Raw genomic sequence first — 11,789 nt, 5'->3', positions numbered from 1 at the left:
CACGGTGAAAGAGAGGAATGAATGAAGGGAGTGAAGTTTTGTCTAAAAAGAAGCAAGAGAAAAGAGAGAGAGAGAGAGAGAGAGACGACCCCCGTGAGTCCGAACCAGGGGCTGTCCTCGTCGTCGTTTCTTAGCAACGGGGTCAAACGTCCCGCCTGCGGAGGTCATCGCCATGGTGATCCCAGGGTTGCCGTGGAGGCCGTGGTCGCTGCGGTAACGGGCTGGTGTGGAGTTCTGTGCAAGGGGGGTTGGGTTGGGTTGGGGGTGGGGAGGGGAGGGGAGGGGGCGGGGCTCCTGGGGGGCGGAGTCCCTCTCTCTAGAACATCATGGGGGTCTTCAGAAACGGCCGGGAATCTGGGTAAAAAAGCAAAACACAGAAACAAAAATCGATCAATACAAATCGATCTATTACTTTTACTATTAATCACAACCACTTCCTCTCTATTTACTGATTTTCTTTTTATTCTAATTCCCTTCCTTTTCTACCTTTCCTCCATCTTTGACTTGTAATCCAATTACTGTACAGAGATACAAAAGTACAGATACAAAAACAAATTTAAATGTCAAAAAATTATGTCTAGACTAAATATAATGATGAATTGATGATTAGATCCTGGGGAATATATAAGGAATTGGGTCTAATTATTATTCATCTGTTTTTTTCTTTCGTTCCCCCTCTTGTTGTTTCATTTTATTTGGCTTTTCTTGTGGTATCCTGGTATGGGACGTCTTGTTCCTTTCTATCTCTGTAACTGTTATGCATGAGATATAGTAATAAAAAAAAGATAACTAAACAAGGCAACAGTAAACATCCCCTATGAGTGATGTAATCCCCCTCTGGGCCAATCAGCAGCAAAAATGTAACCCTCTCAAACTGGAGGAGGAACGCTGCTTTGGCTTCAGTGTCAGAGAGAAGATCTTTGGAAGATCAGAGTTTGAAGTAAAGAGCAATGAAGAGAAACAAATCCTTTATTTGAACAACTAATGCATGACACCACAGATTCGGCACATGCCGGCCTTCCTCACGGTGTTATCAGGAGCACAGGTGCTATTAATTACCTGATCAAAGACAAAGAGCTCATAGATCTACATCATTCATTGAAACCTCCTGTCCAATTCATCACATATACAATAATGATGTTGGTCTTCAATACGGAGTCATTCTTATGTTCCCAGGGTCCTATGTTCCCCAGTTCTAGGGTTAGGGTTAGAGACCTTCAAAACCAAATAAAATGTTAACCATTGGTTTTGTTGTGTTTATATAGCTGTTTTGAAGTCTTGTTCCAATAAAAAAAAAAACTGGATAATATTTATGAAATATTTTAACTTGAAATGGGTCAAATTTGACCCGAACACAATAGGAGGGTTAATGTGTGTTAACAGAATATTGAACTGGGGAACATAGGACCCTGGGAACATAGGACCCTGGGAACATAGGATACTGGGAACTTAGGACCTTGGGAACTTAGGACACTAGGAACATAGGACACTGGGAACTTAGGACCCTGGGAACATAGAACCCTGGGAACATAGGACCCTGGGAACATAGAACCCTGGGAACATAGGACCTTGGGAACTTAGGACCTTGGGAACATAGGACCTTGGGAACTTAGGACCTTGGGAACATAAGACCCTGGGAACATAGGACCCCGGGAACATAAGACCTTGGGAACATAGGACCCTGGGAACATAGGACACTGGGAACATAGGACCCTGGGAACATAGAACCCTGGGAACATGCTCCCTTCAATACGATGTGGCAAAATTGAGGTCCAGTCGTGTCACTTTCATATGAATGAATCACTTTTTTCTGTTTTGTTTTTGGAGAATATGGGAGTGTATATTCATTCAGACCTGGATATACAGTACATTAGCCTTCAATTTTACAGTCCAAAAAGTCTGTCCGCCTCCACCTGTCTAAACGGCTCGGCACCACACTCCTGAACTCTAAAGAACCATGTTGTTTTGCAGGAAAAAGACCCTTCTGCTCATTCAACACACTCTGGGTAAATATATCATTTTTGACTAAACATGAAAGTAGGGCTGGGCAATATGGTTGAAATGGATTTTCTCGATATCAATATATATCATGATATGGTTCATGTGTGCAAAATCAAGTTAAATAATCAAATGAATGTTCATCTCATTGAACCGAATGGTAATGTTAGATGGTATCAAACAAAACTGAAAATTTCAAATAATATTCCTACCATACCTCATTTTATGAGAGTTTTTAAAGTAAAATTTGCTTGTCATCATCAATTTAGACAGCAGAAATGTGTGTCACGATATTAATATTAAAACATCTTCATATCATCACGACATGATTCCACTGAAAGACAATAAGCGATAATATTGAATTATCACCCAGCCCTAAATGAGAGTAACAAAACAATAAAAATAGGCATATAAAATGTATTTTATTTGCCCCCCCACCCACACACACACATTCACAACACACAAGAAATTCATGAATCTGATTAAATTGCTAATGAATTTCATCCCTTGCTCAGACAAACATGAAAATATCAGGGTCTATGTTTAATATTTTTGTCAGTCATAAAGTGGGGCTGCAGCAGAGAAGCGGGACCGGTCCTCACTAATTAAGACTCTGCAGATTCACCTTATTTGCCAAATTAAACACTTCAGACCCCTCTCCACCTGCAGGATGTGACGAATCAAAACGTTCATCTTGTCTTTTCCTCTCTCTCTCGTCTCTTTTCGTTTCTTCGGTATAAAGCGCCACAGACCGGCCGGGTCATGTGACGTTTACTGACCTCACACACTGCAGGATTTCTGGGGAATTGAAAGTTCAAATTTTGTCAAACGGTTTTCTCCCCCACTGCGGCTTTAAATCCGGCTAAAAAAAATGTGACGTTTGGGTCTGAATCTGTCCAAATCTGATGAACTCCCACGTGTACCAGAAGAACGCTGCGCTTTTAATATGATTAACTATTAAAGAGGGACATTTTTTTGTTTTTTTTCACTCTCCGTCTGCACAGAGTCCGAAACAGACAGAAATCTCATATCTCCAATTTTGCCACGGTCGGCTCTCTCTCTCTCTCTCTCTGTCTCTCTCTCCCTCTCTCTCATTTCACCTCCGTCTTTCTCCTTCCGCTCCCTGTGGTGCTGTTGCTGCACCCACCCACACTGGGGTGCACGCGCACGCACACACACACACACACACACACACACACACACCTAACAAAACCAGACAGAAACACACACATGCACACCTTCCTCTCCCCGCGGTGTCATTGTTTTCTGCGGACGTTGCAGAGTGTTTACATTTCTGCATAACAGCAACCATAAACCCTCCCTCCCTCCCTCCCTCCCTCTCTTTCTTCTTCTCTCCCTCTCTCCCGCGCTCTCTTCCTCTACCTTTTTCCCCCTCTTTTCTACTCATCCCTTTGCCCTCCATTTTGTCCTCTCTTTATCTTTAATTTTTCTCTCTCTCCGCGAGTCGTGACGCGAACTCCGCGAAACAGGTTGAAGAGGAGAAAAAAAAAAAAAAGGCGTCTTTAATTTTCTCTTCTCATCCCTCGCTCTCCCCGTTTTATCTCTCTCTCTCAGTCATATTCCCTGCCCTCCCTCCCTTTTCATCCCTCTCTTCTACACTCATCCCCCTTGCCCTTCCCTATTTTTATCACTCTACTATCCGCTCGAACCCCCTCCTCCTCCTGCTCCTCCTCCTCCTTTCATCCCTCTATCCTACCTTCCTCCCCTCCTCTCCTCCTCCTCACCTCCCCTCTGCTCCGCTCTGTCCTCTATCTGTTACTCTCATATTATTTTTATCCCGACCCATCCTTCTCTCTGGACTGTCCTGTCCTCTCTCGTCCTTCCTCTTCCTCCTCAGGGCGGCCCGCCGGTTTTAGAGGGAGCGTCCCGTGACCGAGGAGTCACCGGTTCGATCCCGAAAACGTCCCAAAATGTCCTTGAACTACTTTCCTCTCTCTCTCGGTAAAACCAGGCGACAAAAAAGTCACATGTGAAAACGCACAAAGCACATGTACTTTGTTTTTTTCACATGTCGGTTTTCACATGTGAACAATTTTTCCCATGTTGCACTCTGACATCCCATATGATTTGATATGTTTTTTACTTCAGATGTGAAAAGGTTAAACATGTTTTTTTTTTTTTGTTCACATTTTCACATGTGATTTCGGGTACAAAACGGGAATCAATCAGCTTTCAGTGTGGCCCCTTAACCTTCATTTTGCGCTTTTTTTCCTGTGTCTTCTTCATATTTTTGATTAATAATTAGTGATGAATAATTAGTGATATGAATATGATCTAAACCAATGGTTCTCAACGTGGGGTCCGGGGACCACCAGGGGTCCTTCAGGAGGTTCCAGGGGGTCCCCAGAAAATGGATGAATTGTTAAACTTCACCATTATTTCATTTACAAGAAGTTAAGACAGTTAGAGAATGTAGAAGAATGACTGTTTTGATCATAGTTTCTCTGTTATCTCTCTACCTACAGTCATGGGATTCTGGACAAAATCATATCTAACAATAAAAATAGTCTCAGATTTGGGTCCAAGAGACAAAATCTCATCAAATGGAGGTCTGTGGCCCTAATGTGGACTAAATTAGGTGTCCTTGGTATGAAAAAGGTTGAGAATCACTGATCTAAACCATTATTAGAAATAGATTAATGAGGATCTATCTGACTTTTTTTTTTGGATTGTATAATCTTATATAATCAACAGGACCCAGGTATTTACATTCATATTGTGTAGGAGAATGCAAAATACAGGAAGTACAAGTCCAGGCCAGTACAGTTTTCCACCAATAGCCACAGTTTGGAGGCGGGGCTAAACCTGCGGAATGTTGCTGAAACAGAGAAAACGCGACCGGGCCGCCTCCACTTGTCGATATAAATTGCTTTTTTTTTTTTTGTCACTATTTTGACCTGGCAACCCATTTCCCCCTAACCCCCTCTCTCTCTCTTCTGTCACTATAAAAAAACCTCTAGCCTGTGTGTGTGTGTGTGTGTGTGTGTGTGTGTCTGTCCTGGTTAAAAATGAAGCTGACCTGCCTTGTTAAAAGTCTATAAGCTAGGTGGAGGAAATGTCACCAGGTCTTGGAACAAGGTCACATTTTTCAACGCCGTCCCAGAGGAACTGACACACTCCTCCTCCTCTCCTTCTTCCCTCATCCCTCGTTCCCTCTTCCTGCCCTCCTTTCCCTCCTCCTCCTCTTCCTCTTCCTCTCCCCTCTGTCCATTCTCTACTCTCTTCCCTTGCTTTCCTCCTCTATTCTGTCTCGTCCAATCCTCTAATCTTTCGTCTCCTTTGTTTCTCCTCTCTTCCTCCTCCTTTCCATCCTTTCCTCTCCTCCCCTCATCCCTCGTTCTCCTGCCCTCCTTTCCCTCCTCTTCTTCCTCTCGTATCCTCCCATTCTCTCCTCTGTTTCCCTTTCCTCTACTCTTTCTCGTTGTTTTCTTTTCTCTTTTTCATCCAATCCTCTAATGTTTCCTCTCCTTTCTTCTTCTTCTTATTCCTCCTCTCTATCCATTTCTCCCCCTCTTCCTCCTCTTCTCCATATTCCTCCTATCATCTTTTTTCCTCCCTTCTTCCTCCTCCCCATCCTTTCCTACTCCTCTCCTCTCCATTCCCTCCTTCTCATCCTCCTCTCTCTTCCCTCCTTCTCTCCTCCTTCTCCTCTCCCCTTTCTTCCCTTCTTTTGCACCTCTTCTCCATCCTTTCCTCATCTGGTTCCTTTCTTCGCCTCCGCCCCTTCCTCCTCTTTTTCATCCTTCTTTCCCCTCATCCTTCCCTTCCGTTCCTTTCCTCCTCCTCTACTCCTATCCTCCATTCTCTTCATCTCCTCCCCTCCTTCTAGCCATCCTTCTTCTCCTCCTTCCTCTCCTATTCTTTCCTTATCTTTCCTCCTCCTCCTTCGTTCCCTCCTTCTCTTCCTTTCCTTCTCCTACCCTCTTTCTCTCCCTTTTTTTCCTCCTCTTCTTCATCTGTTCTCCCCCTCATTTTCTCCTCCTCTTCTTCTTCATCCCTCTCTTCCATTTTTTACGGCCAATTAATCCGGTCTGCTTTGAACAACGGAAACCATTCCTACTTTTTTTTTCCCTTTTACCTCGCTCTCTCTCTCTCTCACTCTCTCTCTCTCTCTCTCTTTCTCTCTCTCTGTCTCTCGCTCACTCTCTCTCTCCCACTACTCCTTTTTTTCTCCTTTTCTCTCCTTTCTTTCCTCTCTCTCTCTCTGATTGTAATGCGATGTCTTTCTTTGTATTCAGCAGTTTTCTCCTCACTCGTTAATTAAGAGTGTGGAAGGTGAGAGAGGCAGGGGAGAGGTGTGTGTGTGTGTGTGTGTGTGTGTGTATGTGTGTGTGTGTGTAAACCACCGTAGGTGCAAAATGCTTTTATAGCAGGAGGGATGAGTGTGTGTTTGTCAGTGTGTGTGTGTGTGTGTGTGTGTGAGCGAGGCAGCAAAGGGGTCCTACTGGGCCAATCAACGTTAATGAAATCAGGTGGGCCTGTGTGTGTGTGTGTGTGTGTGTGTGTGTGTGTGTGTGTGTGTGTGTGTCGGAGTGCTTGGCTTGCAGAAGAGAGGGGATCTAAAAGGGGTCTAAAGAGGAGAGAGAGCTAATTAGAGTTCCCTCTCTCACCTCATCGCACGGATCAAACAGACACACACACACACACACACACTAAAAATGCATAAATGCAGGTACAGAGTGCACACACACACACAAAGCAGGTGTGTGCACGTGCATATGTGGTTGCAAAAATATCTAGTCACACCGATTCACTCATGCACGCTCACACACACACACACACACACACACACACACACACAGGTTGTGGTGTAGGTTTTCAATGTCAGGGAGGACTGAGCACAGCTGGTGTAAAGAGGATGACACATGCATATTAACACACACACACACACACACACACACACACACACACACATACACACACACGCACTGCGCAAGCATGTCCACTCAGAGCTACTCAAATGATGGTGTACATATATAAACACACACACACACACACACACACACACACATAAACACACCTCCAGACAAGCTCATAAAAAATATATACATGTTGACACACAAACACTCGCACTCACACACACACCTGAATTCACAGAAATATTTCCATGTTGACACACACACACACACACACACACACACACACGTGTGTCTGATATAGGGCCACATCAAAGGGAGGCCATAGTGAGTTCTGTGTCTGCTTAATGTCTGCACTCATCTAGCCGGGGCCCCAACACACACATGTGCCTACCATGTGTGTGTGTGTGTGTGTGTGTGTGTGTGTGTGTATGTCAACACGGAAATATTTCTGAGAACTTAGGTGTGTGTGTGTGTTTGCAACATACGTACATGTGGACAGACTGGGGTTATATTTGTGTGTGTTTGTGTGTGTGTGTGTGTGTGCACCAACATGTGAGTCTGCCTTTGAGCATGCTTGTGTACAGAGTGTGTGAATTTCTTTTATAAGTTACATGTGTGTGTACAGTGTGTGTCGTGCTTGTGTGTATCTGCATATCTCTACATACGTGTGTATCCAGAGTGAGTGTGTGTGTGTGTGTGTCAGTAATTATGTGTGTGTGTGTGTGTATATCCATAACTATTTGTGTGTGTATGTGTGTGTTTTTTATTGTCTGGAGGTGTGTATGCGTGTCTGTAGGCATTTGACTCTGTCTGTATGTACGTATGTGTGTGTGTGTGTGTGTGTGTGTGCGCGTGTGTGTGTGTGTGTGTGTGTGCTCAGGTACCTTGTACAGAGCCGTTGTCTTGCTGGTTTCCATTAAGTTCAGGTTTATCGTCGGCTGCAGCAGCGTCTGGTTTGACCAGAGAGAGACAAGACAGAAGAGAGACGTGTACGAGTCTCATGAGTTACAGTTTCCCTCTTATTTCCTTTTTTATCCTCTCCATTTTAATTGCTTACTTTAGGCTTTTCTCTGCTCTGTAAGCCTCTCAAACCGCACTGTGACTAAACTGTTTGGTAAAAGAAAACAGTTTGAGTTCATTCAGGTTTTTCCCGCCTCATAGCAGAAAATGACTGTAATCTCTCTGCAGGGGGTCGACAGAGTTGATGATCGATACCGATGACTCAACTATTACTGAAGCTGCTGAGATTTCCCGCCTTTCAAAACTCACTTTCTCCTCCATACCGTTGTTTTGGAACAAAAACTCCCCGACCGCTGGAGTCTGAAGACACACTCAAAGTAATAATCCACAACATTTTCATATAAATAAATGTCTGTTTCCTACGGAGCCCGGGAGTGGCCATCGGGAGAAAAGTAATTTATGTCGTGGCCACGATTTACTGTAACAGATATTTATTTTTTCGTGCACAAATTGCCAAAACTCGAAATAGTGATATGGTGCTCTCGATATATAATACGCTCTTCACCAGCTTATAAAGAGTCAGTGCACATATTGGTGATTATGTTTAAATGTGGCCTGTTGCAGCACCTGATTGTGTTTACATGACTTGAAGGTTAAGTGGATAAATATGTTGCAATATTTGGGGGATTTGCCTATTCAGTGTAAACAGACAATGGATATTAACATACCAAATCCTTACTAGGCCTATCTGCAATACCTAAAAGGTTCCTTTTAAATTAACTTTTTTCCTAAATTGCACAGTTTAACGAAATCGAGGGAATGAATTGTATCTTGTGCGCACGAATGGACTAAAACGTGTGCACGTTACAGTATATCGTGGACTCAATATCACTTTTTTTCTCTCCCAATGGCCACTCCCGGGCTCCATAGTTCCCTGGTTTGTTTGGAACGAACAGAAGAAGAAGAAGAACTGGGTAGTTAGCATGAGCAGTGATAGCCACCATGGCTGAACAGACAGAGAGAAGAGAAACTCAAACTGCAGCAACAGAAAACCCAAGCTCCGCCCCCACACTGTTTGATTGACAGGTGATCTGTTGGAAGAGCAGAGCAGAAACACCACAGCAGTGAGGCTGAGGAACAAAGATGGAGGCAGAATAACAAAAAAAAAAAAACCTGAAGATGACGCGGATTACCACTTTAAAGGCACATACTTTATTAAAATTATCATTAGGTTTGTGATTTGGTTGAAATATGTTTCTCAATAATTCTTTCAGATATTTCAACAACTCACAGGTGGGAGGATAAATCTGTCTGTTTCTACATATTTCTCTGCACAGACTGCTGCACCTTTACGGCTGCTGGTGATTAAAGTGAGTTTTATAGAAGGAAGACAGAAAAACAGCAGCAGCCTGTAACTCTGTTTTAAGAGTCGCTCCAGACGACAACAACTCATATACAACATGAAAGAGAGACGGAAAGAAAGAAAGAAAGAGAGAGAGAGAAAAGAAGGAAGGGAAGGGAGAAGAAAACAAAGCAAGCAAGAGACAGGGAGAGAAAAACAACAAAGCAAACAAGAAAGAAAGGAATGAAGGAAGGGATGAAGAAAAAGCGAGCAAGATGTAGAGGAAGAGAAAAAAGAAAGAAAGGAGGAGTGAGGAAGGCATGATGAAAAGGACGGAAGAAGAAAACAAAGCAAACAAGATATAGAGGAAGAGAAAAAACAAGAAAGGAAGGAAAGAAGGGAAGAGGGAATGATGAAAAGAAAGAAGGATTAAACAAAGCAAGCAAGAGATAGAGGAAGAGAAAAAAACAAGAAAGAAAGGAAGGAAGGAAAGAAAAGGAAAGGAGAGAAGGAAGGAAGAAGAAAAAAGCAAGCAAGAGATAGAGGAAGAGAAAAAAGTAAGAAAGAAAGAAAAAAAGAGGAAGGAAAGAAGGAAGGAATGATGAAATGGAATGAAAAACAAAACAAAGCAAACAAGACATAGAGGAAGAGAAAAAACAAGAAAAGAAGGAAGGAAAGAAGGAAAGAAAGAAAAGGAAAGGAAGGAAGGAGAGAAGGAAGGAAGAAGAAAAAAGCAAGCAAGAGATAAAGGAAGAGAAAAAAACAAGAAAGAAAGGAAGGAAAGAAAGAAAAGGAGAGGAAGGAGAGAACGAAGGAAAAATAAAAAAGCAAGCAAGAGATAGAGGAAGAGAAAAAAACAAGAAAGAAAGGAAGAAAGGAAAGGAAAGGAAGGAAGGAGAGAAGGAAGGAAGAAGAAAAAAGCAAGCAAGAGATAGAGGAAGAGAAAAAAACAAGAAAGAAAGGAAGGAAAGAAGGAAAGAAAGAAAAGGAAAGGAAGAGGGAAGAAAACAAAGAAAGCAAGAATATAAGAAACGACCAAAGAAAAGAAAGAAGCTGACTCAGCAAGACAAAAACTACAACAAGAAATCAAGTTAAGATGAGAGTAAGATGCCAAAAAAAAAAGACTGAAAGAACCAAAGAAGGGAAGAAAAAGAAAAAGAAGAAGAAGAAGAAGAAGAAGAAGAAGAAGAAGAAGAAGAAGACTGAAGGAAGGTAACCTACGTGCCCTCGTACCGTTCTTGTTGGAGTTGGCGGCGTGCAGCGGCTCGGGGGAGGGGGAGGAGGAGGAGGAGTGCTTCAGAGCGTCCTCCACCCGCTCCCTCCGCTTCGACTCAAACTCCAGAGCCTCCTGCAGCTTCCGCTTAGCCTTCTTCTCCTTCTTCAGACGCTTCTGGATGGAGGCTGGGGGGGAGGGGGGAGGAGGAGGAAGAGGAGGTGGAAGAGGAGGAGGAATAGGAGGAGGTGGAGGAGGAGGAGGAAGAGGAGGTGGAGGAATAGGAGGAATAGGAGGAAGCGGTGGAATGAGAGGGAGAGGAGGAGGAAGAAGAGGAGGATGAAGAGGAGGAAGAGGAGGAGGAGGTGGAGGAGGACGTGGAGGTGGAGGAGGAAGAAGAGGTGGAGGAGGAAGAGGAGGTGGAGGTGGAGGAGGAAGAATAGGAGGAGGAGGAAGAAGAGGTGGTGGAGGAGGAAGAGGAGCAGGAAGAAGAGGTGCAGGAGGAGGAACAGGAGGAGGAGTAAGAGGAAGTGGAGGAGGAGGAGGAAGAGGAAGAGGAGGAGGAAAAAGAGGAGGAGTAAGAGGAAGAGGAGGAGGAGGTGGAGAGGGAGGAGTTGGAGGAGGACAAAGAGGAGGAGGAGATGGAGAGGGAGGAGTTGAAGGAGGAGGAGGAGGAGGGAGAGGAGGAGGAGGAGGAAGAGGAGGAGTAAGAGGAAGAGGAGGAGGAGAAAGAAGAGGAGGAGGAGATGTAGGAGGAGGAATAGGAGGAAGCGGTGGAGTGAGAGGAAGAGGAGGAGGTGGAGGAGGAGGAAGAAGAGGGGGAAGAGGAGGTCGAGGAGGTGGAGGAGAAGGAAGAGGAGCAGGAAGAGGAGGTGCAGGAGGAGGAACAGGAGGAGGAGGAGTAAGAGGAAGTGGAGGAGGAGGGAGAGGAGGAGTAAGAAGAAGAGGAGGAGGAGGTGGAGAGGAAGGAGTTGGAGGAGGAGGAAGAGGAGGAGGAGAAAGAAGAGGAGGAAGAGGAAATTTTACTTGAATTATAAGTTATAAAGAGCATCTTAAAGGAGAAATTTGATTTACTTTTTTGGTGAACCCACTTTCCCTCAACCTGCTTCCTCTACTTCTACTTCAGGTAGTGATTTCCTACATTTCCCAGAATGCACTCCGACAATCCAGAGAGAACGGGCCTGAACCTGTTGCATTCAGCTGTGGGTTTACACGTAGGTGGAGAAAGAGATAGCGAAGAGCAAGTTTCCAGTCTCCCCTTTACTCAAACCCCAACCCGTCTCTCTGCTGCATTGCATTCTGGTCTCTCTCCTGCTCCTGTGGGTGGAGAAACTGGTCTCTCTTCCTCTTCTACGATGGGTTTCTCCCTGTATGATTGTTGAACGTCTCTCGGTGC

General features: G+C 44.2%; 1 protein-coding gene across 1 annotated transcript in view; it reads right to left on the bottom strand.

Moving 5' to 3' along the window:
• Window positions 1-316: 316 nt before the first annotated feature.
• Window positions 317-11,789, bottom strand: part of LOC139666519 (dachshund homolog 2-like) — a 32,940-nt gene continuing 21,467 nt past the window's right edge. The window contains exons 9-11 of the mRNA XM_071545775.1: window positions 10,414-10,581; window positions 7,763-7,828; window positions 317-354 (exon numbers count right to left, since the gene is read on the bottom strand). Of these exons, the coding sequence (XP_071401876.1) occupies window positions 317-354; window positions 7,763-7,828; window positions 10,414-10,581 (272 nt within the window). The remainder of the gene's footprint in view (window positions 355-7,762; window positions 7,829-10,413; window positions 10,582-11,789) is intronic.

This window comes from Centroberyx affinis, unplaced genomic scaffold (assembly GCF_046629955.1).
Source record: "Centroberyx affinis isolate AG114_WGS23_722 - 3 ecotype Tasmania unplaced genomic scaffold, CSIRO-AGI_Caff_v1 ptg005046l_1, whole genome shotgun sequence".
In the NCBI taxonomy this organism is placed as follows: domain Eukaryota; kingdom Metazoa; phylum Chordata; class Actinopteri; order Beryciformes; family Berycidae; genus Centroberyx; species Centroberyx affinis.
The sequence above is the reverse complement of the archived record's forward strand: the minus strand, read 5'-3'. Positions and strand labels throughout refer to the sequence as shown.